At 42.5% G+C, this 23,743-nt stretch overlaps 1 protein-coding gene across 1 annotated transcript in view; it reads left to right on the plus strand.

The window, feature by feature from the left end:
- nmdyn-D7 (nucleoside diphosphate kinase homolog 7) overlaps window positions 1-23,743 on the plus strand; it is a 165,490-nt gene that overhangs the window by 115,353 nt on the left and 26,394 nt on the right. Inside the window, exon 8 of the mRNA XM_080285223.1 lies at window positions 15,636-15,746. Coding sequence (XP_080141349.1) covers window positions 15,636-15,746 — 111 coding nt within the window. The remainder of the gene's footprint in view (window positions 1-15,635; window positions 15,747-23,743) is intronic.

Here is a 23,743-nt window from a genome sequence, read left to right on the forward strand (position 1 = left end):
TAGACTGTAGCACCAGTTGAGCATTGCAGTACTCCCAGGATGGATGGAAAGTTGATGACAGGGAGAATTAGAGCTTCCGTTTCATCAGCCCTCGGGATTATTTCCTGACCATCCCCCTTTACTGAACTTTTTCAGTGTTTCAGCAACACATAGAGTAGGCCAGCATGCTCTCCAATACAAATTTCTCTAATGGTCAGCACCAACCTGCATGCACACTACACACTACATTTCCTTGTCAGGGAAAAAAAAAAAAAAAAAGGCATCTAATAGCGTAGCCTCCGAGTCCCTGGGGGGGGGACCATAAATGCCCCCACCATCCGCCCCTCTCCCAGTGACAACTCAACGAGATGCCTGGAACCACTGTCTGACTCACTTCTACTTCATTTCTGCAACATTTGTAGCCTTTCCTCTAACTTTCTCTCTTTTGAGCACTTATCCTCCTCTAAATTTCACCTTCTCCTCTTACCTGAGACTCACCTGCCAAAGGCAACTGACAGCAAAACCTTTTCTGTATCCTCGTACTTTCTCTGTGCTCATTTCTAAGCCAAAGGTGGCTCATGTTTATATGTATGGAACGACTTATCTTGCTGTTGTGTTCCTGAACTTGATTCCTCTGAATTCTCTGTTCTCTGGCTTTGGCTTTCCTGTCATTCTCTGACTAAATATATCTGTGCTGTTTACTTATCCCCTAATTCTACTGACTATGAAAAATTCTTTGACTATCATACCTCTATGATGGAACACATCCTATCCATTTCTCCTTTCTCAGAAATCTCCATTCTAGGATATCTCAATGTTCACCACAGCCTTTGGCTCCCCTCTACTTTCACAGATTCACCTGGTGAACAGGCCTATATCTTTTCTATCCTTAATGGGTCTATGAATGTGCGTGGATGTAGTACAATTGAGGCTAAAAGGGAGGAGATTGGGAGAATGTTTGTGAGAAGAAAGTTGGATGTGTTAGCTTTGAGTGAAACGAAGATGAAAGGGAAGGGGGAATCTATGTTTGGAAGTGTGAATGGAAGATTGTCAGGTGTTGATAGAGGAAGGGCAAGAGAAGGTGTGGCCTTGTTAGTGAGTCCGGAAGTACAGCAGTGTGTGATTGAATGGAAGGAGGTGTCATCGAGACTGATGTGGGTGAAAGCGAAATTTGAACGTGAGTTGTGGGTGTTTGTGAGTGCATATGGGCCTGGTAGTGAAAGGGATGAACAAGAGAGGGAGTCTTTCTGGAATGATGTTGATGAGTGTCTGCAGAGTTTTGGAGCGAATGTGAATGTGGTAATGATGGGAGATCTGAATGCTAGAGTGGGAAATGTAGCAGTTGAAGGCGTAGTTGGTATGCATGGTGTGCCTGGAAGAAATGAAAATGGGGAACGAATGATAGCGATGTGTGTTGAGCGAGAGATGGTGATTGGGAATACGCTGTTTGAGAAGAAAGATATTTATAAGTATACATGGGTGAGACAGGAGGGTGGAAGGGTTGTTGATAGAGCCTTGATGGACTATGTGGTTGTGTCTAGGAATGTAATAGGAAGATTGTTGGATGTGAGAGTTCTGAGAGGGGAGGGTGGAGGTATGTCTGACCACTACCTGGTGGAGGGAAAGTTAAGAGTAGGTAAGAGATGGGTGAGAGCTAGGAGGGTTAGGTGTGGCAGGGAGGTTTTGAAAGTGAGTGAGTTGGATAAAAGAGAGAAAAAGATAGAGTATCAGGAGAAATTGAAAGATGAGTGGAACGCAGTGAAAGATCGGGAAAATGGCAGCGTGGAGGAGGAATGGCAGTTGTTTAAGAGTGCTGTGGTGGGGCATGCAGAAGAGGTGTGTGGTGTGAGACGTGTGGGTGGTGGTGTAAGAAAAGGAAGTGAATGGTGGTGCGAGGAAGTTAGTATGGCTGTGGCTGAGAAGAGACGTGCATATGAAGTGTGGCTGCAGAGGAAGGATGAGATGTCATATGAAAGGTATAAGGAAAAGAGGAATAGAGCGAGAAGGGCTGTGCGTGATGCTAAAGTGGCAGCAGATGAGAGGTGGGGTAGGCGGCTGACAGAGAATTTTCAACAGAATAAGAAAATGTTTTGGAAGGAGGTGAAAAGGGTGCGAAAGGGAGAGTCTGGGAAGGAAGAACGAGTAAAAGCAGAGGATGGAAGGATGTTAATTGAGATGGATGCAGTAAGGAAGAAATGGGCAGATTATTTTGAAAGATTGTTAAATGTAGAGGAGGAAAGGGTGGCTGAGATTGTGGCAGATAGAAGGGTGCAAGGAATAAATGTGTTGGGAGAGTTGAATGATTCTTTGATCACGAAGGAGGAAGTGGAGAAGGCAGTAAAGGAGATGAAAACAGGGAAAGCTGCAGGTATGGATGGGTGTGCTGTGGAATGCCTGAAGGGTGGTGGAGTGACTATTGTTGACTGGTTAGTAAGATTATTGAATGTGTGCTTTGAGAAAGGTATGGTGCCAATTGACTGGGCAAGTGCTTGTGTGGTCCCTTTGTATAAAGGCAAGGGTGATAAGTATGAATGTACTAGCTTTAGGGGTATAAGTCTGTTGAGTGTTGTAGGTAAAGTGTATGGTAGAGTGTTAATTATGAGAGTTAGAGAGGGTACAGAGGGAGTGATTAGTGATGAGCAGTGTGGCTTTAGGAGAGGGAGGGGATGCGTTGATCAGGTGTTTGCTGTGAGACAAGTGTGTGAAAAGTATTTAGCGAAAGGCAAGGATGTGTTTTGGGCATTTATGGATTTAGAGAAAGTGTATGATAGAATTGATAGGGAGGCTTTGTGGACTGTTTTAAGATTGTATGGACTTGATGGTAGGTTACTAAAAGGGGTGAAAAGTTTTATGTAAATAGTAGAGCGTGTGTAAGAGTGGGAAATGCTGTGAGTGATTGGTTTCCCGTGAGAGTGGGGCTGCGACAGGGATGTGTGATGTCGCCTTGGTTGTTTAATATTTACATGGATGGTGTTGTAAGGGAGGTGAATGCAAGAGTTTTAGGTGGTCTGAGTCTGGTAAATGTTGATGGAGGAGAGTGGAATCTGAAGCAGCTGCTGTTTGCAGATGATACTGCACTGGTGACTGATTCAGAGGAGAAATTGAGACAGTTGGTAGAGGAGTTTGGAAGGGTGTGTGAAAGGAGGAAATTGAAAGTAAATGAGAATAAGAGTAAAGTGATGAAGTGTACGAGGTTGATAGATGGTAGGGGGATGAATATAGTTTTGAATGGTGAGTTGCTTGAGGAGGTAGATTGTTTTAAATATCTAGGGTCACATGTTGCTGTGGATGGAAGAATAGATGCAGAAGTGAAGTTTAGAATAAATGAAGTAGGAAAGGTGCTGGGAGGAATGAAAAAAGTGTTTAAATGTCGTTCGCTTAGAATGGATGTAAAGAGAAGGCTGTATGAGGGTGTTGTGGTACCGATCATGCGTTATATGGGGCTGAAACCTGGAATATGGGTGTAGCAGAGAGGAAAAGTTTGAATGTAATGGAGATGAGATGTCTGAGGAGTATGTGTGGAGTGACGCGTATGGATCGAGTGCGAAATGATGAAGTGCGAAGGAGAACTGGAGTTGTTCGGGAGATGGCTGGTAGAGTTGAGCAGAGGGTGTTGCAATGGTTTGGGCATATGGAGAGAATGGATAATGAGCGATTGGTGAAAAAGATAACTAGATCTGATGTGAGAGGTGTAAGACTGAGAGGAAGACCACGAATAGGATGGATGGACAGTGTGAAGAGAGCGCTGGATGCGAGAGGGATGTCTGTTGAGCAAGGAAGAGTGGCTGTGCGTGACAGAAATAAATGGAGAGAAATTGTGAATGAATAAGTGATGACGCAGCCCTGAGGGGATATTCTTCCGCATTTGGTCTGATCAGCTAGTCAGGTCAGGTGCGGGTAAGAGGATGGGTCTGTTATGATGTGGCAGGGGTAAACCAGTTCTGCTGTCGGGCCCTGCTGTGGATGTCACTGCTTGCATTGCGCAGTTGACCCTTGTGCGGTGTGATGCGGTGAAGATCTGTCCGTTCTCCCCTTTGGGGCTAAGATGCGAATGAATGTGTTTGAATGGATGAGTAAATGGAGAGTGAGTCGTCCTGTCTCGGCTACCTCCCTTTCCTTGGGGGAAGCAGCCTAGGTATATAGATAGATAGATAGATCCTTAATGACCTGGAGCAGCTTGTACAGCACCCTACCCGTATCCCTGACTGTCTTGGAGAGAGTTCCAACTTTCTTGACTTCTTCCTTACAACTAATCCTTCAGCTTACACTGTTAATTTTTCCTCTCTGTTGGGCTCCTCTGATCACAACCTTATTACCTCAACCTGTCCTATCACTCCGGTATGGCCTGTGGACCCTCCAAAGAAACGTCAATTGTGGCACTTTGGAGCTGCTGATTGGGAGGCCCCCAGGCAGTACTTCTTTGATTTTCCCTGGAATGATTATTGCTTCATTGGCCGGGAGCCATTTGAGTGTGCCTTGCACATTATAGAGGTTATTTTCTCGGTCATGGAAGCATACACTCCTTTCTCATATCCTTTGACTAAGGCAAGAAAGCCTTAGGTTGACCCGTACACCGCGGGCATGTTTACCAATGTTTTGCGTGTGCCGCGGGGTTATTCGGGCTCCGACAGACTCTCAAAAAATATTTGCCAAAAATCAGTTATTAGTCCTAGAATATTAAAATTACATATGCTTATGGCACATACCTTCGGCATTCTCCTGGAATGTTTGTTGAGCCTTCGTCGGTTACCGTAGGACTTGTGGAGACCTCTGAAGTTGGGTAACGAAGTCTCCACTTTACACTTCCCGACAACCCGTAATATGATTACCACAGCTAGATATTAACACTATAAACACTACTCTATGATTTTCAAGTAGTTTGGGATCCATACTCCAAAAAAAAACCCACTGTGAAAGCAATGAAAATTACGAGCGCGTCTGACCATTGCACTTGCGCTAGTTCGCTCTTGGTACTCTGTCATTTATTATTCATAAAACCCTTCACACTTTATATTTCTATTACTATATAACACTTATATATATCTACAGTCTTTATCCATAAGTTTCCTTCAGTAGTATTAGTTTATTGTCACTGTAGGGATTCAATTTCTTTCAGTAAAATATGTAGCATTCACTTTCTCGTCCTGTATACTAGCATTGAGAGTGAATGTCACTCTCACCTTCACTGTCATAACTCATAGTATTCAGACATGCTAGAGTGAAACTTTCACTTTCATTACTCCTAGGGTATATACTCGTATTCTTATAATACTACTCATTTACATTTCTATTTACGTTCTCTATTTTATTTACGTTATTTACATATCTATTTTATTTATACTGTGTTATGCACTATCACTTGAAGTAACTTATAAAACTATTTTCCACTGTTCACGTATATTTACATTCATTACTTTCACTTGCTGTTTACACATTATTTACACATTATTTACAATTCCACTTGCACTGTTTTACTCAATAGAAAGATCGTAGTCACTCTTTTATCAATTGTCAGCCCTTTACCTCTTTCCACACGAGGTTTAGTAGGGGGTAAAGGTCACAGGGCCCTTTGCATGGGGGTGAAAGGTCCCTGAAGTTAGCAAGAGCGAACAGACGTACCCCCACACTGGAAGATGAGAGTGAACTGATAAGGGTGGGCCGGGGTGGAGGCCTACCAAGGGAAATCAGTACTGCCAACGTTTAGCCTCTTGACACAGCTAATTTTAGCAGTGAAATGATTGGCAGGAAATCTAGACAATACATTATAAATTAGGTAGTTCCAGGTGAATGTAAATATCACTTAGGCTTCTCCCTTCCCTCCTTATATGTATATTTATTACGAAAATAGATTATACGGCATATTTCAAGGGGAAATAAATAGCGAAAATTAGCGAAGGAGTGCACGTGAGGTGTTGTCAGGTGATAATTAGCCAATTCCAGGGGTATGGCACTCTCACTTACCTTATTTCTTTCTTGTATATATATTATTTGGTATAAGAATAGGGCATAGGGCTTATTTCAATGGATGAAATCAGTGAAAAATTCCAGGGAAGATTTACTTAGCGTAGCACGGCCAGGCAGGCGAGAGGATAGGGTAATGGAGGTGGGGTAGGGAGGGGAGTCAAGAACGGGGAGAAATGGCTAAATTGTCAACAATGGATGGGAGCACAGATGAGATTAGGAGTGGTGACTAGTGTTGGACATTGGCAGTACTGATAGATGATACAAGCCTCCACTTGGAAGCCCGGGTGAATTCAAAATAACACAAAATCACAAAAGCGACGCCCCGCGGTATTATCCCTTGCTCCCAAGCGTCACAAAAGTGACGCCCCGTGGTTAAGGGGTTAATCACACATGTTCTAATGCTGTCCACAACAAGGAGAGGGCCTATAAAATGTACCAAAGCCAACCCACCTCTGAATCACATATTTTTTATTTTTCTGCCCGGAATTGTGCTAAGTTTGTTCTTCACCCAGCTAAAAATAATTTCATCCGTACTAAATGCTGTCAGTTCTCCCACTCAAATTCTTCCTGCTCCTTCTGGCACCTTGCCAAAAACATTTCTAACAACTTTACCTCATCATCCTTCCATCCTCTGTTCTGCTGTGATGGCTCTGTAGCTATTTCTTCTACTGATAAAGCAGATCTCTTCACTCAGACTTTCTCCTTCAGTTCCATCTTAGACGATTCCAGTGCTGTTCCTCCATCACTTCCTCCCTCTGACATCCTCATGGCTGACCTTAAAATTTCTTCAGTTGATGTATTTTCTGCCATCACAGGCTTCAGTACTAACAAGGCATATGGGCCTGACGATGGAAGCAATAAGCATTCTAGGGAAAATTAAAGAAGTACTGCTTGAGGGCTTTCCAATCGGCAGCTCCAAAGTGCCACAATCAATGTTTCTTTGGAGGGTCCACATGCCATACCGGAGCAATAGGACAGGTTAAGGTAATAAGGTTGTGATCGAAGGAGCCCAACGGAGAAGAAAGATTAATGGTGTAAGCAGAAGGATTAGTTGTAAGGAAGAGGTCTCTCCCAGGTGGACAGGAATATGGGTAGGATGCTGTGCAAGCTGCACTAGATTATTAGGGATAGAAAAGATGCAGGCCTGTTCACCAGGTGGATCAGTGAAAGAAGAGGAGAGCCAAAGGTGGTGGTGAATGCTGAAATCTCCTAGAATGGAGATTTCAGAGAAAGGAGAAATGGATTGGATGTGTTTCATTGTAGAAGTTATATAGCTGAAAAATTTTTGATAGTCAGTAGAATTAGGGAATAAGTAATCAGAGAATGACAGAAAAGCAAGAATTTTTGATAGTCAGTAGAATTAGGGGATAAGTAATCAGAGAATGACAGAAAAGCCGAAGCAAGAGAGTAGAGAATTCAGAAGAATCAAGTTCAGGAATACGAGAGCAAGATAAGTCGTTCTGTACACATACACAACAGCCACCTTTGGCTTTGAATGAGTATAGAGAAAGTAGGAGGATACAGAAAAGGGTTTCCTGTCAGTTGCCTCAGACAGCTGAGTCTCAATTAAAAAGAGAAGGTGAGGTTTAGAGGAGGAAAGGCAGTGCTCAACAGAGAGAAAGTTTGAGAAAAGGCCACGAATGTTGCAGAAATGAAGGAGGAGTGAGTCAGACAGTGGTTCTAGGCAGCTCGTTGAGTCGTCACTGGGAGAGGGGTGGATGGTGGGGGCATTTATGGTCCCCCCTCCCTCTGGGGACTCTGAGGCTTGGTTATTAGATGCCACTTTGAGGCTTGGTTATTAGACGCCACTTTTCTTTTATAATTTTGGAAAGGATGTCTGGTGTGTAATGTGCATGTAGTTTGGTATTGATAGTTAGAGAAACTTGTATTGGAGAGCATGCTGGCCTACTCTCTGTGTTACTGAAACACTGAAAATTTTCAGCAAAGGGCGATGGTCAGGAACTAGTCCCGAGGGCTCTATCCTACATCATCCTTGAACATGCTTGGGGTTTCATTCTCTCAGGACTTATCTTGGATAGATCATATTGCATCTCTTATGAAATCTGCTTCCAAGATATTAGATGTGCTAAGCCCACTCCATACCTTCTTTACCCTTGCACATTTGTTGACATTATGTACGGGCTTTATTCACCCCTGTAGAGTACAGCTCTCATGTGTGGGGAGGCTCACCACATATAGCTCTTCTTAATAGCGTGGAGTCAAAGGCCTTTTGTCTCATTAACTCTCCTCTTCTTACTGGCTTCCTTCAACCTCTGTCTCTTCGCCGCACTGTTGCATCATTATCTCTTTTCTATCACTACTTCAATGGTCACTGCTCCTCTGAACTGTCTGCTTGCATCCCTCCACCTCTATGACGGGCACATAGCACCTGCCTAGCAACAAACTTTCATCCCTTTTCTGTCTAACTCTCTAACGCAAGAGTTAACTGTTACTCCCAGTCCTTCATTTATGCAACAGGTCAACTCTGGAACTGTCTCCTTCTATCTGTATTTTCTGCTTCCTTTGATCTCCAGTCTTTCAAACGCAGTGTGTCCAGGCATCTGAAGTGAATGAATCTTGTTTTTTGTTTTTTTAAGGAACAGTGTGGGCTTTTAGCCTTTGGTTCCTTCTTTTTTGCATTAAAAAAAAAAAGGATACAGATTGGGAAGCAAATCAAAGAAGAAATATCTATTTATCTATCTATCCATAGCCCGACATTCTAATCCCGCAAAGGTTGGCTGCAGACAAAACGCCTCCAAGTCACTCTGTCACCCACCATTTGACTGCCCTCCCCCCAACTCTTTCCCTCCTCTCTCATATACCTCTCAACTCCATCCCTCCACCTCATCTTCAGTCGCCTTCTCCCTCTCCCTCCCTCCACTTCACCTACATACACTCCCTTAGTAATAGTAAACATATGAAAAAACTAGTAAAAGGAAAAAAGAGAGTTAGATAATGATCTGGAAAAAAATGAATGTAGAGTATTCTGAAAATAGAGAAGTATTTTGGAAAGAGGTGTGAAAATGCAGAAGTGAGGGTGTGTGTGTGTAAGGGAAAGAGAAGTGAAGTAGAAGCAGATGAAAAAAAGTATCTTGACAGGCCATTGCCTCTCCTGACATTGAGTGCTAAGGGATCTTTGTATGAGGCTTGTGTTAGGAATGTAATGCTGTGTGGTAGTGAGACCTGGATACTACAGGAAGAGGATATTCGCAGGCTCAAACGTATGGAAATGACTGATTAGGTGGATCTGCATTGCGTCCATGAATGCGAGGCCTTGGACCCTGGGGAGGCTAGGAAGTAGAGGAATGAAGTGAGATGGAACTAGAGTATATTGGTGTTCTGATGAGGAGAGGTCGATTAAGATGGTCTGGGCATTGGAGAAGATGGGGGATGACAGTTGGGTGCAGAAAGTGAGAAGTGGTAACATTGGAGGTAGAGTTCCAAGAGGTAGACTGAAAAAGATTTGGGATGAGGTCACTGAGTGAGACTTTAGGGATGGGGGACTGAACAGGGAGGCTGCCAGAGGTCGAGCAGCGTGGAGGACCGCCGTTAGGTGAGCAAAGCTGACATGCAAGGGTGTTAGAGCCTTTGTGAACAAAACAAAATGATGCATGGGACATCAGCGCTTTTGGAAGTAGTAAAGGATGCAATGAAATGGCTGAAAAATGGGAAGACTTCATGTCTTGGTGAGATGTATGCAGAGATGGTTAAGACTAATGGAGAAACTTGAATGAGGAGTTTGTTGGAAAGACGTAAGAAAGCATGGATGAGTGGAACTGTACCAGCAGAGCTGAAGGCTGTGATTGTGCCCTTGTAAAAAAATAAAGGTGATCAAAATGAGTGTCAAAAATTACTGTGGTACTGGTATAAGTCCTTTGAGTTCAGTAGGCAAGGTATATGAAGGAATTATCGTAGAGAAAGTAAGAAATATATCAGAAGGCATGGTGAGTGGCAAACACGGAGGCTTGAGGAGTGATAGGGGATATGTGAATAAAATATCCACAGTGAGTTAGCAAATAGAGAAAGCTTGTAAAAGGGAACGCAAGATATTTATGGCATTTATGGACCACCATTTGGTGGTGGTCAGAATCAAGGTCCAAGTAGAATGGAGAAATAGAAGAAGGGAAGGAAGGGAGGAAGGAGTAGAGGCAAGGAGAGTAGAAAGGTTACAAGAGGATGAGAAAAAGGCAGAATATAAGAGAGAAGTAGAGGAATGATTGGGTTAATATGATTTGGAGCAGATGGGGGATGTGGAAGGTGTGTGCAAGACATTCAGAGAAAAAGTATGTGCAGCACATGAGGTGGTGTGCGGGGTGAAGAGGTGACAAAAGGGGGTGCAAGGAACAGCATGGTGGAATGAAGAGGTGAGACAGGCTGTGGCACAAAAGAAAAAAGCATATAATGAATGGATGAGAAATAGGGGTGTGGAAGAAATTGAGACAGAAGAGAGAGTTACATGTAGAAAGGAAGAGAGAGGTGAAAAGTTTAGTAAGAGAAAGTAAGAAGAGAGTGGATGAGGAATTTGGAAGGAATTTGAGTGTGAAGTGGAGGGAATGTAAGAAAATGTTCTGGAAAGAGGTAGAGAGAGTCAGATGGGGTGGCAATAAAGTTAGTAGGGGAGTGAAAGATAAAAATGGTAGATTACTAGTTGAGAAGGGAGAAAAAGTGAGCAGATGGAGAGAACACTTCAATGAATTGTTGAACATAGAGAATGAAAATAATGCGAATATAAGTGGCTGGGGAATGGCTGGGAGGAGGAGGGAGGTGAGAAGACAGGAAGAAATCAGTAGGATGGAAGTTGTGGAAGCAATGAAGCAAGTCAAAATGGGTAAAGCCCCAGGAATTGATGGAGTTTGTGATGAAATGCTGAAGTATGGGGGAGAGATAGTAGTAGAATGGATGTGGAAGATGTGTAGATTGGCCTGGGAGGAAGGTAGAATCCTGGAGGATTGGAAGTTGGGTATAATTATTCCCATGTGCAAAGGGAAAGGGGAAAGAGTCTTCTTAGTGAAAGTATATGGTAGGAAAAGTATATGGTAGGATACAGTACTTACTGACAGAGTCAGGGAAATAACAGAGGAACTAGTTGGAGAAGAACAGGGAGGATTTAGGAAGGGAAGAGGTTGTGTAGATCAGATATTCATTCTTAGATCTTTAGGGGAAAAGTTTCTAGAGAAGGGAAAGAAGTTGTATGCAGCCTTCATGGATTTGGAGAAAGCATATGACAGGGTGGATAGACAAGGATTGTGGAAAGTATTAAGAATATCTGGAGTAGATGGTAAGTTGTTGATTTCTGTGAAGGGTATGTATGAGGGTGCTAAGGCTGCAGTGCGTGTGGATAGCGAACTAAGTGAGTTTTTCTATTTGAAAGTTGGGTTGAAACAGGAATGTGTCATGTCTCCATGGTTGTTCAATCTGTATATGGATGTGGTTATGAAAGAGATATAAGGTTGGGCAGTGGATGTTGGAGTGGCGCTAATGAGAGAGGGCAGTGTTTGGAAACTCCCTGTACTGTTGTTTGCAGATGATACTGTGTTGTTGAGTGAAGGCGAAGGGGAACTGTAAGGCTTGGTGGATGAGTTTGGGAGAGTTTGTAAGAAACATAGTCTAAAGGTGAATGTAAGGAAGAGTGAAGTGATGTCTTTGAGAGAGGTGAAGTCAGTGAATGTACAGTGAGGTTGGATGATGAGGAAATGGAAATGTGAGTACATTTAAGTACTTGGGTAGTGTGATGAGTAAGGATGGAAGTTTGGAGGGTGAAGTGCTTGAAAAGGTACAACAAGGAAGAAAGGTTGCTAGTTCCTTGAAGGCAGTAATAAGAAACAGGGAAGTGAGCATGAAAATGAAAAAGTTATTACATGACAGTATTGTGATACCAACTCTAACATATGGAAGTGAAGCTTGGATGTTGTTGGAAGGACGCATGTCAAGAGTGAGAGCAGTGGAAATGAGTTAGTTGAGAGGAGCCTGTGGAGTCACATGGAGAGACAGACTGACAAATGAGGAAGTGAAGGAGCATCGTTGTGTGGATGTGGATGTGATAGGAAGTGTTAGAAGAAACACATTGAGGTGGTTTGGCCATGTGGAGAGGTTAGAGAGTGAGAGACTGATGAGGAGAGTGTATGTGAGTGAGATGGAGTGGGTGAGGGGGAGGGGAAGACCAAGGATGAGATGGAGGGATGTAGTGGAGAGGTATATGAGAGAGGGGGGTGTGAATTGGGTACAGGGCAGTGAAATGGTGGGGGACATGGTGACGTGGAGGTGATTTATTTGTGGCCACCCCATATGGAATTAAGGCATCTGGCAATAGATAGATAGATAGATGGATTTAGAAAAAGCATACAGTAGGGTTTATGCGAGGTTTTGCATGTGTATGGTGTAGATGAAAAGCTGCCTAATGTTACGAGCTTTTATAATTTAGGTGAAGCATAGTTTCCTGTAAGCCAAGAAACCATTTACAACGCTGGGTGGTAACCATATAACTAAACCATACGTGCTCCCTACGTGTCAAGTGGGTTGGTGGAGGGTTAGTGCCCCTCCCTGTAAAACAAATAACTCAGAGTCAAATGGCCACCTCATACGGGATTGTGGCGTCTGGCAATAGATAGATAGATAGATAGATAGATAGATAAAATGTGAGTGCATTTAAGTACAGTAATACCTCGATATACAATACCCCTAGATGTGATACCCTGGCTTAACGATGATGGTAGAAATACCACCATACCCCGCCTAATGATGCTCAAACCCCGGTTTAACGATGGGTTTTGATTTTATTAACCGATTTTGATGATATTTTAGACTAAAATTGTGTGTTTAGGTTGATTTATAAACTGTTTTTAGACTTAGATTAATGTGTTTTAGCCATAGGTGGGGTGACCATTGTCATTGTGGGGTACAGTTTACTAAGCTTGATTTTTTCCAGACTTATATTTGACAATTTTCAGATTTGATTTGTTGGTTTTAGTGAGTTATTTACAGGTATTAGGCTTAGGTTAGCTTCCTTGACAGCTGTTAAGCCATTTAGATTGGCTTTAAACTTGTTTTGGGACTCATTTGGGTGGGTTTTGGGCCTGGTTTTTGGGGAAACCCAAGACTGGTAAACATTCAACTTTACACATTAAAAGAACTCTGATATACGATACCCCACCTAACAATGGGGTTTTACTTAACCAGTTACATCGTTAAACCGGGGTATGCCTGTACATGGGTAGTGTGATGAGTAAGGATGGAAGTTTAGAGGGTGAAGTGCTTGAAAGGGTACAACAGGGAAGAAAGATTGCTGGTTCCTTGAAGGCAATGATAAGAAGCAGGGAAGTGAGCGTTGAAGTTGAAAAGTTACTGCATGTCAGTATTGTGATACCAGCTCTAACGTATGGAAGTGAAGCTTGGATCTTGTCGGAGGGACACAAGTCAAGAGTGAGGGCAGTGGAAATGAGTTATTTGAGAGGAACATGCGAAGTCATGGAGAGACAGAATGACAAATGAGGAAGTGAAGGAGCATTGTGGTGTGGATGTGGATGTGATAGGAAACATTACGAGAAACACATCGTGGCGGTTTGGCCATGTGGAGAGGATGGAGAGTGAGAGACTGACAAGGAGAGTGTATGTGAATGCAGTGGAGGGGGGGAAAGGGAGGGGAAGGCCAAGGATGAGATGGAGGAATGGAGTGAAGAGGTATATGAGAGGGGGGGGGGGGTGAGCTGGGAGCAGGGCAGTGAAATGGTGGGAGACAGGGCAACATGTAGGCGATTTGTGTGTGGCCACCCATTATGAGATTAAGGCGTCTGGCAATAGACAGATAGATAGATTGTATAAGAGTAGGTGGCTGTCTTAATGAGTGGTGTAACATCATTGTTGGACTAAGATAAGGGCATGTGGTGTCTCCTTGGCTGTTCAGTATTTATATGAATGGGTTTATGAGAGAGTTAAAACCTGAAGTGATGAAGAGATTGATGAAAGCAGTAGTGCAGTATGCAGATGATGCTGTGTTGCTAGCTAATAGTGAACAGGAACTTTGCAGATTGGTGCATAGTTTTGTTGATGCCTATGAGTGCTGTGCCTTGAAAGTAACTGCAGATAAGAGTGAAGTGATGGTTGTTGAGAAAGATGGTGATTCTCACTGTGATGTTGTGGTGAATGGAGAGACTTGCTTTAGTAAGAAATTTTAAGTACCTGGATGCAGTTGCAGAAAAGCATGGAAAATGTAGAAAGTAGAATGGCACAAGAAAGGAAGGTGGCTGGTGCAGTGAAGGCCTTGATACAAATCAGAGATCTGAGCACGGCAGCAGCAAAAGGATTGCATGAAGGAGCATTAGTGTACACATACTGACATGGGTGTGAGACTCTAGTATGGCATGAAAATGAAAAGTTAGAAGTTAGAATGGTGGAGATGGGATTCTTGAGAAAGTTGTGGAGTGTGGAGAGTGGATAGGATAATCAGTACTACTGTGATTCATTAAAGATGCAGAGTAAGGAAGTCCATGGACAACAGAACTGGAGAGGATGTTCTTAGATGGTTGGTCATGTTAAGAGAATGGATGTAAATCAGGTGGTGAAAGGGAGTATGTGAGTGAGTTTGAAGGGAACAGTCAGGTGTGGTAAGTCAAGAAGAAGGTGACTAGATATCATAAATGATTGTGTAAGAGTGGTATGGAGCCTGACAAGGCCAGGAAACTGACAAGAGATCAAGCTGGCTGATGAATTTTGAACAGAGGAGTGTATGACAAGGGGTTGGTACCCCCTCCCCCATTTTTTTAACTTGACATTTGTTGCATCGACTCTGTCCTTTATGGAAATATGAAGCTACATGTGGACAGGTGTACCTGTCAAGTGGAGCCAAGATTCCAGGGACTTGAATGATGAATGAATGGGTATGTGCCTAATTAGCTGTGGCATGCTATGGGTTAGTTCTCCCACTTTTGTATTCTTTCCATTTCCTGGCTGTCTGTTACCTTACCTCACATGTAGGTGGGAAAAAAAAAAATAAAAGAGGGATGCTGATGGTGATGATGATAATTGATGATGATGATTGTTAAAGTTTGATCACAAAACAGTTTATTTCCTGAGGCCCAGCAGTAATCTCACATGCCACAGACCTTCATATGTCACTACTTTGTTGCTAATACCCATTGTCCATACTGATTACATGTCATGGGTTGTCACTTGGGACTGATGTAATGGTAACAGTGGCTCTGTTTTTGACATATTGTTGGGTGCTGTGGAAGATTGTTGGGTGGCTCAGTCGGTAGAGAGGTGGTCTGCAGTTCCCCAGGACCCAGGTTCAAATCCCTGCTGGGGCAGGGAACAGTTTAAGGATTTGAATTTAATAAAAATAGACTTTACTGATCTACCAGAAGACCCGCCGACATGTTGTAAAAATACCCCCGGTAATACCAGTACACCAGTCCTGCATGAGACAGCCCTAGCATGTATTCAATATGGACGGCGGGTATTAGCACCGAAGTGGTGACATGTAGAGGTGTATGGCATGTAGGAGAGCTACCGGACCTTGAGAGCAGGCTGTGAAGCCTATGCCCAGAGTTGTACACTAAAAAAAAAATAAATAAATAAATAAAAAAAAAAATAAAAATAAATAGTTAATCAAACTTTTCCATATCTCCTCCTGGGTTTGAATTTCCTTTCAGACTGCAGAGCATTAGTCTAACCACTTGATCACTTGTTGTTGGCAGGGTATGGTGCAGCAGCTGATGTCTGGTCCATGTGTTGCAATGGAGGTAATCAGCAGCCATGAGGATCAGACTCCTACCAGGTTCAGGGAATTGGTTGGACCTACAGACCCTGTGAGTTCCAGCACCTCAGTTTGTTCACAGACTGCCTTTCCTTCTCTACAGCAGTCACACCATTAAGGATTGGTTGACCCGGTGAATTGTCTATCTCTGTCCCTCTCATCCTCCTCAATCAGATTTCTGTTTCTTATATCTCTCCCCACTCCATCCATTCACTTCAGTCTTAGCACTTAGGCATAATTTGCAGATGCTTTTGTATGAATGAGGTGGGGGCACCCATTGTCTGCTTATTCATCGTAGTGGGCCTGGTGCTGTAGTGGACTAAGGTATTCCAACAGTATCCAGCCCACAAGGAGTGGAAGGGATTTATTGTTCACATAATACTGTACCACTCAGGAGTTAATGAGTGGTTACCCTTGCCTAGTCCTGGCCCATACACTGTTGAAGGAGCAGAAGAATTGGATAAATGAGTAAGTATTGAATGTCATTTAGGGGTTTGTATGACTGTTTACTCTTGCCTTCAGTGTTGACTCCTGTCCCTTAGCTTACACTTTCTTAGCCACATTATTGTTTGAAGGCACCTAATGTTTCTGTGAATTGTAAATGAAGGTATTATTTGTATATTTTACCTTTCACTCAGAATCAGCTGATAGTAGATTGAATTGGTTAGAATACTTTGTATGGAGGAGTGAATGACAAAGGTTTGGCACCTAACATTATAGTTGTGAGATCATCTCTAGCTGATAGGTACAGTAATGTGAGATGCACAAGGGTGGATAGTGATACCTGTAGTGTAAAGTCAAGAATCTGGGCCTTGAAAATTTAGTGAAAGGGAGTGTAGCCATTTAACCCTTACACCGCGGGCATGTTTCCCAATGTTTTGCGTCTCCAGCGGGGTTATTCGGGCTCCAACAGACTCTCAAAAAATATTTGCCAAAAATCAGTTATTAGTCCTAGAATATTAAAATTACATATGCCTATGGCACATACCTTCAGCTTTCTTCTGGGATGTTTGTTGAGCCTTCGTCGATTACCGTAGGACTTGTGGAGACCTCTGAAGTTGGGTAACGAAGTCTCCACTTTACACTTCCTGACAACCCGTAATATGATTACCACAGCCAGATATTAACACTATAAACACTACTCTATGATTTTCAAGTAGTTTGGGATCCATACTCCAAATAAAAACTACTGTGAAAGCAATGAAAATTACGAGCGCGTATGACCTTCCCACTTGCACTAGTTTGCTGTTGGTATTCTGTCATTTATTATTCATAAAACCCCTCACACTTTATATTTCTATTACTATATAACACTTATATATATCTACAGTCTTTATCCATAAGTTTCCTTCAGTAGTATTAGTTTATTGTCACTGTAGGGATTCAATTTCTTTCAGTAAAATACGTAGCATTCACTTTCTCGTCCTGTATACTAGCATTGAGAGTGAATGTCACTTTCACCTTCACTCTCATAACTCATAGTATTCAGACATGCTAGAGTGAAACTTTCACTTTCATTACTCCTAGGGTATATACTCGTATTCTTATAATACTACTCATTTACATTTCTATTTACGTTCTCTATTTTATTTACGTTATTTACATTTCTATTTTATTTACACTGTGTTATGCACTGTCACTTGAAGTAACTTATAAAACTATTTTCCACTGTTCACGTATATTTACATTCATTACTTTCCCTTGGTGTTTACACATTATTTACAATTCCACTTGCACTGTTTTACTCAATAGAAAGATCGTAGTCACTCTTTTATCAAGTGTCAGCCCTTTACCTCTTTCCACACGAGGTTTAGTAGGGGGTAAAGGTTACAGGGCCCTTTGCATGGGGATGAAAAGTCCCTGAAGTCAGCACGAGCAAACAGACGTACCCCTCCACATTGGAAGATGAGAGTGAACTGATAAGGGTGGGCCGGGGTGGTGGCCTACCTAGGGAAATGCATTACTGCCAATGTTAGCCTCTTGACAGCAGCTAATATATAGCAGTGAAATGATTGGCAGGAAATCTAGACAATACATTATAAATTAGGTAGTTCCAGGTGAATGTAAATATCACTTAGGCTTCTCCCTTCCCTCCTTATATATATATTTATTACGAAAACAGATTATACGGCATATTTCAAGGGGAAATAAACAGTGAAAATTAGCGAACGAGTGCACGTGAGGTGTTGTCAGGTGATAATTAGCCAATTCCAGGTGTATGGCACTCTCACTTACCTTATTTCTTTCTTGTATATATTATTTGGTATAAGAATAGGGCATAGGGCTTATTTCAATGGATGAAATCAGTGAAAAATTCCAGGGAAGATTTACTTAGTGTAGCACGGCCGGGCTGGCGAGAGGATAGGGTAATGGAGGTGGGGTAGGGAGGGGAGTCAAGAACGGGGAGAAATGGCTAAATTGTCAACAATGGATGGGAGTACAGATGAGATTAGGAGTGGTGACTAGTGTTGGACATTGGCAGTACTGACAGATGATACAAGCCACCACTTGGAAGCCCAGGTGAATTCAAAATAACACAGAATCACAAAAGCGACGCCCCGCGGTATGATCCCAAGCGTCACGAAAGTGACGCCCTGCAGTTAAGGGGTTAATTGGTTATGCTGTTGATTAGTTTTCCCTGTATCAGGTTTAGAGAAAGTGTATGATAGAATTGATAGGGAGACTTTTTGGACTGTTTTGGGATTGTATGGACTTGATGGTGGGTTGTTAAAAGGAGTGAAAAATCTTTATATAAATAGTAGAGTGGGAAATACTGTGAACGATTGGTTTCCTATGAGATTGGGGCTGCAGCAGGGATGTGTGATGTCGCCTTTTTTGTTTAACATCTATATGGATGGTGTTGTAAGGGAGGTGAATGCTAGAGTGTTAGGTGGAGGTTTGAGTCTGGTGAATGCTGATGGTAGAGAGTGGAATCTGAAACAGCAGTTGTTTGCGGATGATACTGCACTGATGGCTGATTCAAGGAGATTGAGGCAGTTGGTAGAGGAGTTTGGAAGGTGTGTGAAAGGAGGAAGTTGAGAATAAATGAGAATAAGAGTAAAGTGATGAAGTGTACAAGATTGGTAGATGGTAGGAGGATGAATATATAGTTTTAAGTGGTGAGTTGCTTGAGGAAGTAGAGTGTTTTAAGTATTTAGGGTCACATGTTATTGTGGATGAAAGAATAGATGTGGAAGTAAAGTTTAGAATGAATGAAGTAGGAAAGGTGCTGGGAGGAATGAAAAAAGTGTTTAGATGTCATTTGCCTAGAATGGATGTAAAGAGAAGGCTGTATGAGGGTGTAGTGATACCGACTGTGTTATATGGGGCTGAAACGGAATTTGGGTGTAGCAGAGAGGAAAAGTTTGAATGTAATGGAGATGAGGTGTTTGTTTTCTTTTTCTTTTTGAAGTCTCCAACATGCTTGCATGCGTCGCCCTTGGTCACCTAATGGCGGCTTTCTATGCTGTACAGTCTATTGCAGCCTCCCTGTTCAGTCCCTTAACCCTGAGGTCACACTTAATGACCTCGTCCCATGTTTTTCTCGGTTTACCCCTCATAACCCCACCCCCAGTATTAACACTTCTCACCTTCTGCACCCAAGTATCATCCCCCATCCTCTCCACATGCCCAAACCATCTCAGTCTACCTCTCCTCATCACAACACCAATACATTCCAGTCCCATCCTACCTCTCAACTCTTCCATCGTAAACCCAGCCCCCCCAGACCTTGCACGCAGGGACGCACTGCACATCCACCTAATCATTGTCATTTCTGTACATCTGAGCCTGCAAATATCCTTCTCCTGTACCGCCCAGGTCTCACTACCATACAGCATTACAGTCCTAACACATGCTGCATACAAAGACCCCTTAGCATGTAGGGAGAGTCCTCTCAATGTCAGGAGAGGCAACAGCTCCATGAACTTCTTCCAACCACTTCTCACCCTAGCCCCACCTCCAGCACACAACATGTCTCCCAAATAACAAAACTCTTCCACACACTCAAGAGACTCACCAGCAAGTTCAATCCTTTCATGCCTGACAATCTCCACCTGCTCTCCCTAACACACCGTACACATAAAATCAGCATTATCTCGCAGTCTACCTCTGATACCACTACATCTCTTGTGCACCCATTTTTCACAAACACTGCATAAGATGGAATTACTTCCCACACCCTTGTGGTATACTGCATATGGCCACTCTCCCTCGTCTTTGACAGTACTGCCACCAGCCCTAGATACCATCACTTTTGTTTTATCACTTTTGTTTTATCTGCATTTACCCTTAAGCCCTTGTGCCCCATACCATCTCTCCACTTCCTAAATCTTTCCTCCGCCTCCCTTTCGTTCTCTGCAGTCAACACCAAATCACCAACATACAGCATTTCCCACGGGAGTCCGTTTCTGAAGTCACGTGAGAAGGCTTCAGGTACCATGATAAACAACATGGGACTCAAAACTGACCCCTGATGCACACCAGCGTTCATGGAAAACTCATCATTCAAATCTCCATTCACTCTTACCTGGGTGCGAGCACTCACATACCTAGCCATAACCACCCTAACCAGCCACTCCTCCAAGCCAAGCTCTCTCATTGCCCACTTCACCATCTCTCTAGAGACTTTGTCAAAGGCCTTCTCCAAATCAACAGAAACAAAATACAGATCCCTTTTCTTCCCAATATATTTTTTCTGAAGCTGTTGAACAATGAATATGGCATCAGTGGTCCCCCTGCCTGGCATAAACCCGAACTGCATCACATCAATATTCACTCATTCTCTAATCATACCTTCTAGAACTCTCTCCATTACCTTCATTATCTGATCTAAAAGCTTTATACCTCTATAATTTCCTCTTTCCAGGGCATCATCCTTCCCTTTATGCACATTTAAAATTACACTGAGGAGTATATGTGGAGTGACGTGTATGGATCGGGTGAGAAATGATGAAGTGCAAAGGAGAGCTGGAGTTATGCAGGAGATGGCTGATTGAGCTGAACAGAGAGTATTACGATGGTTTGGGCATATGGAGAAAATGGATGAAGAATGATTGGTGAAAAAGATAACTGGATCAAATGTGAGAGGTGTATAGGTGAGAGGAAGACCATGAATAGGATGGATAGACAGTGTGAAGAGAGCGTTAGATGCAAGAGGGATGTCTGTTGAGCAAGGAAGAGTGGCTGCTCATGATAGGAATGATTAGAGAGAAATTGTGAATGAATAAATGGTGACGTTGCCCTGAGGGGATATTCTCCCACACTTGGTCTGATCAACTGATAAGGTCAGGTGTGGGTAAGGGGATGGGTTCCACAGGAGTACCCACTAATGTTTAATAATATCCAGCTCAGTCCTGCATCATCCATAAACACACTTGGAGTTTCATTCTCTCGGGATTTATCTTGGAAAGATCATATTACTGTACATCTCTTGTAAAATCTGCTTCCAAGGGCTTAGGTGTGCTAAGCCCACTCTGTACTTTCTTTACCCCTGCATAGTTGTTGACTTTATACATGTGTTTTATTCACCCCTGTATAGAGTACAACTCTCATGTGAGAGGAGGCTCCCCACATACAGCTCATCTCAATAGCGTGGAGTCAAAGGCTTTTCATCTTATTACCTCTCCTCCTCTTACTGGTTCCCTTCAACCTCTGTCTCTTTGCAGCACTATTGCATCTTTATCTCTCTTCTGTCACTATTGTAATGGTCACTGCTCCTCTGAGCTGTCTGCTTGCATCCTTCCACTCCACGACAGGCGCATACCACCCATCTAGCAACAAACTCTCATCCCTTTTCTGTCCAACTCTTTAATGCAAGATTTAACCGTTACTCCCAGTCCTTCATTTATGCAACAGGTCAACTCTGGAACTCCCTCCCTCTGTCTGTATTTCCTACTGCCTGTGATCTCCAGTCGTTCAGAAGCAGTGTGTCCAGGCATCTTGAAATGAGCAGATCTTGAAGCTGGCTCTCTGTTGCATTATTTTTTTTTTTCTTGGAAGGAATGGTTTGCAGGCTCCTGGTCTTTGGTTCCTTCTTCCTTGCATAAAAAAAAAAAAAAAAAATGATTTGCAGGGGTAAACCACCTCTGCTGTCGGGCCCTGCTGTGGATGTAACTGATTGCACTGTGCAGTTGACCCTTGTGTGGTATGAGTAGTGAGGATCTGTCCTTTCACCCTGTGGGGCTAAAATATGAATAAATGTGTATGTGTGTGGATGAGTAAATTGGGAGTGTGTTGTCCTTTCTCGGCTACCTTCCGTTCTTTGGAGGAAGCATCCAAGGTATATAGATAGATAGATAGATTGATAATATCAGGTTTGTGTTTGCTCTTTAGATCCTACCTCACCCCATCCTTGGGTGGCAAAAAGAGGTTGGGATGATGATGGTGATGATGATGATGATGATGGTGATGATTATGATGATGAAATATAATTTAAAAGTTTGGTAACTTTTTTTTGTTAGAGATCGGGCTTACCCCTTCAACCCAAGGATATATTTCATTTTAACCCTTGCGTAATTTATATTTTGTTCTTGCAAGCTCCATACAATTTTATTCCATTCTGAGGATACATTTTGCTTGGGAGGGGGTTAGACATAGCCTTCATTAATCTCTTCAGACAGTGCAACCTTTTCTATGTTAAATAAAATCATCTGGGACTGGCAAGAATAAAGTAATAAAATGTCACTAGACTGAAGCGGTTACTTTTGGTACTTCCAGACAAGAGGAATGCAGTAAACTCTCAATTATCCATTGTAATTCAGCCAAGCAGTATGCTGAATATTGCATAATATCCTTCCACTGGCTCAGCATTCACTGTCAAACCTGGTATTGTGCTGCTGTCCGTCTTGACTATCCTAAAAACTTTCCCATGAGTACAAGATGAGAACTAAGCATAAAATACAATACAGTATTGATACAGTCAATGGTGGGCAGTGCAAACGAAGAAGGATCTTGCGCAAGCGCAAAGGCAGTCCACAGTTCACTACCTTGCACAAGCGCAAATGCGCAGTCTGACAAATATTTAGCTTGCACAATGTCGCAAAGCACAAGCGCAAACCATTTGCATATATTTTTGGGAATTACTGAAAATATTGTGATATTTAAATAAAACAGCTTACCTACGTACTTACTATTATTTATTATTATTATTTTCTATTATTTGTAATTTGCACCAGCGCGCAATCTAATACTTAGCTTGTGCAATATCCCAAAGCGCTAGCACAAATCATTTGCATATATTTGTGGGAATTACTGTAAAATATATATTGGTATAAGTAAATAAATTACTAAATTAGCAACCTGCCCACCACCTGCGATGATTGAGGCACAGTAGGTCATTGTCCGGAAAAAACAGCCTATATTTACCAAGGCATTGGCAAAGATCACATGACTACTGTATCATCAACTCTCTTTCTCTCTCTCTCTCTCTCTCTCCGACAGAGGAGGGAGGGAATGGAGAATAAGAGAGAGAAGAGAGATGAAGTTTATGCCTTATCTCCTCACCCTAAGGGACGCTTCTTTGCCATTCTCATATTTATTCTCTCTCTCTCTCTCCGACAGAGGAGGGACTGAATGAAGAATAAGCGTGAGAGGAGGGAGGGAATGGAGAATAAGAGAGAGAAGAGGGACGAAGTTTATGCCGTATCTCCTCACTCAAAGGGACTCTCCTTTGCCATTCCCGTAATTATTCTCTCTCTCTCTCTCTCTCTCTCTCAGAATAATGCTCTTTATCTCTCTCTCTCTCTCTCTCTCTCTCAGAATAATGCTCTTTATCTCTCTCTCTCTCTCTCTCAGAATAATGCTCTTTATCTCTCTCTCTCTCTCTCTTGTCTTGTCAGGACAATTTATTTAATAATTCAGTATAGATATACAGTAGCATATGTAATTCGTTACAAAAAATAGGAAAATCATGAAAACAGAGTATTTAAATCAAATATCCACAGCCTAATAAATTATTAGGCCGTGGATATTTGATTTAAATAATGTTTTTTAATGGTTTTTGTAAGGAATTGCATATGCTAATCTTAATAAATAATTATTTATTATTAT

Source organism: Coenobita brevimanus, chromosome 13, assembly GCF_032717465.1.
Source record: "Coenobita brevimanus isolate Jiangsu-jjx chromosome 13, ASM3271746v2, whole genome shotgun sequence".
Classification (NCBI taxonomy): Eukaryota; Metazoa; Arthropoda; class Malacostraca; order Decapoda; family Coenobitidae; genus Coenobita; species Coenobita brevimanus.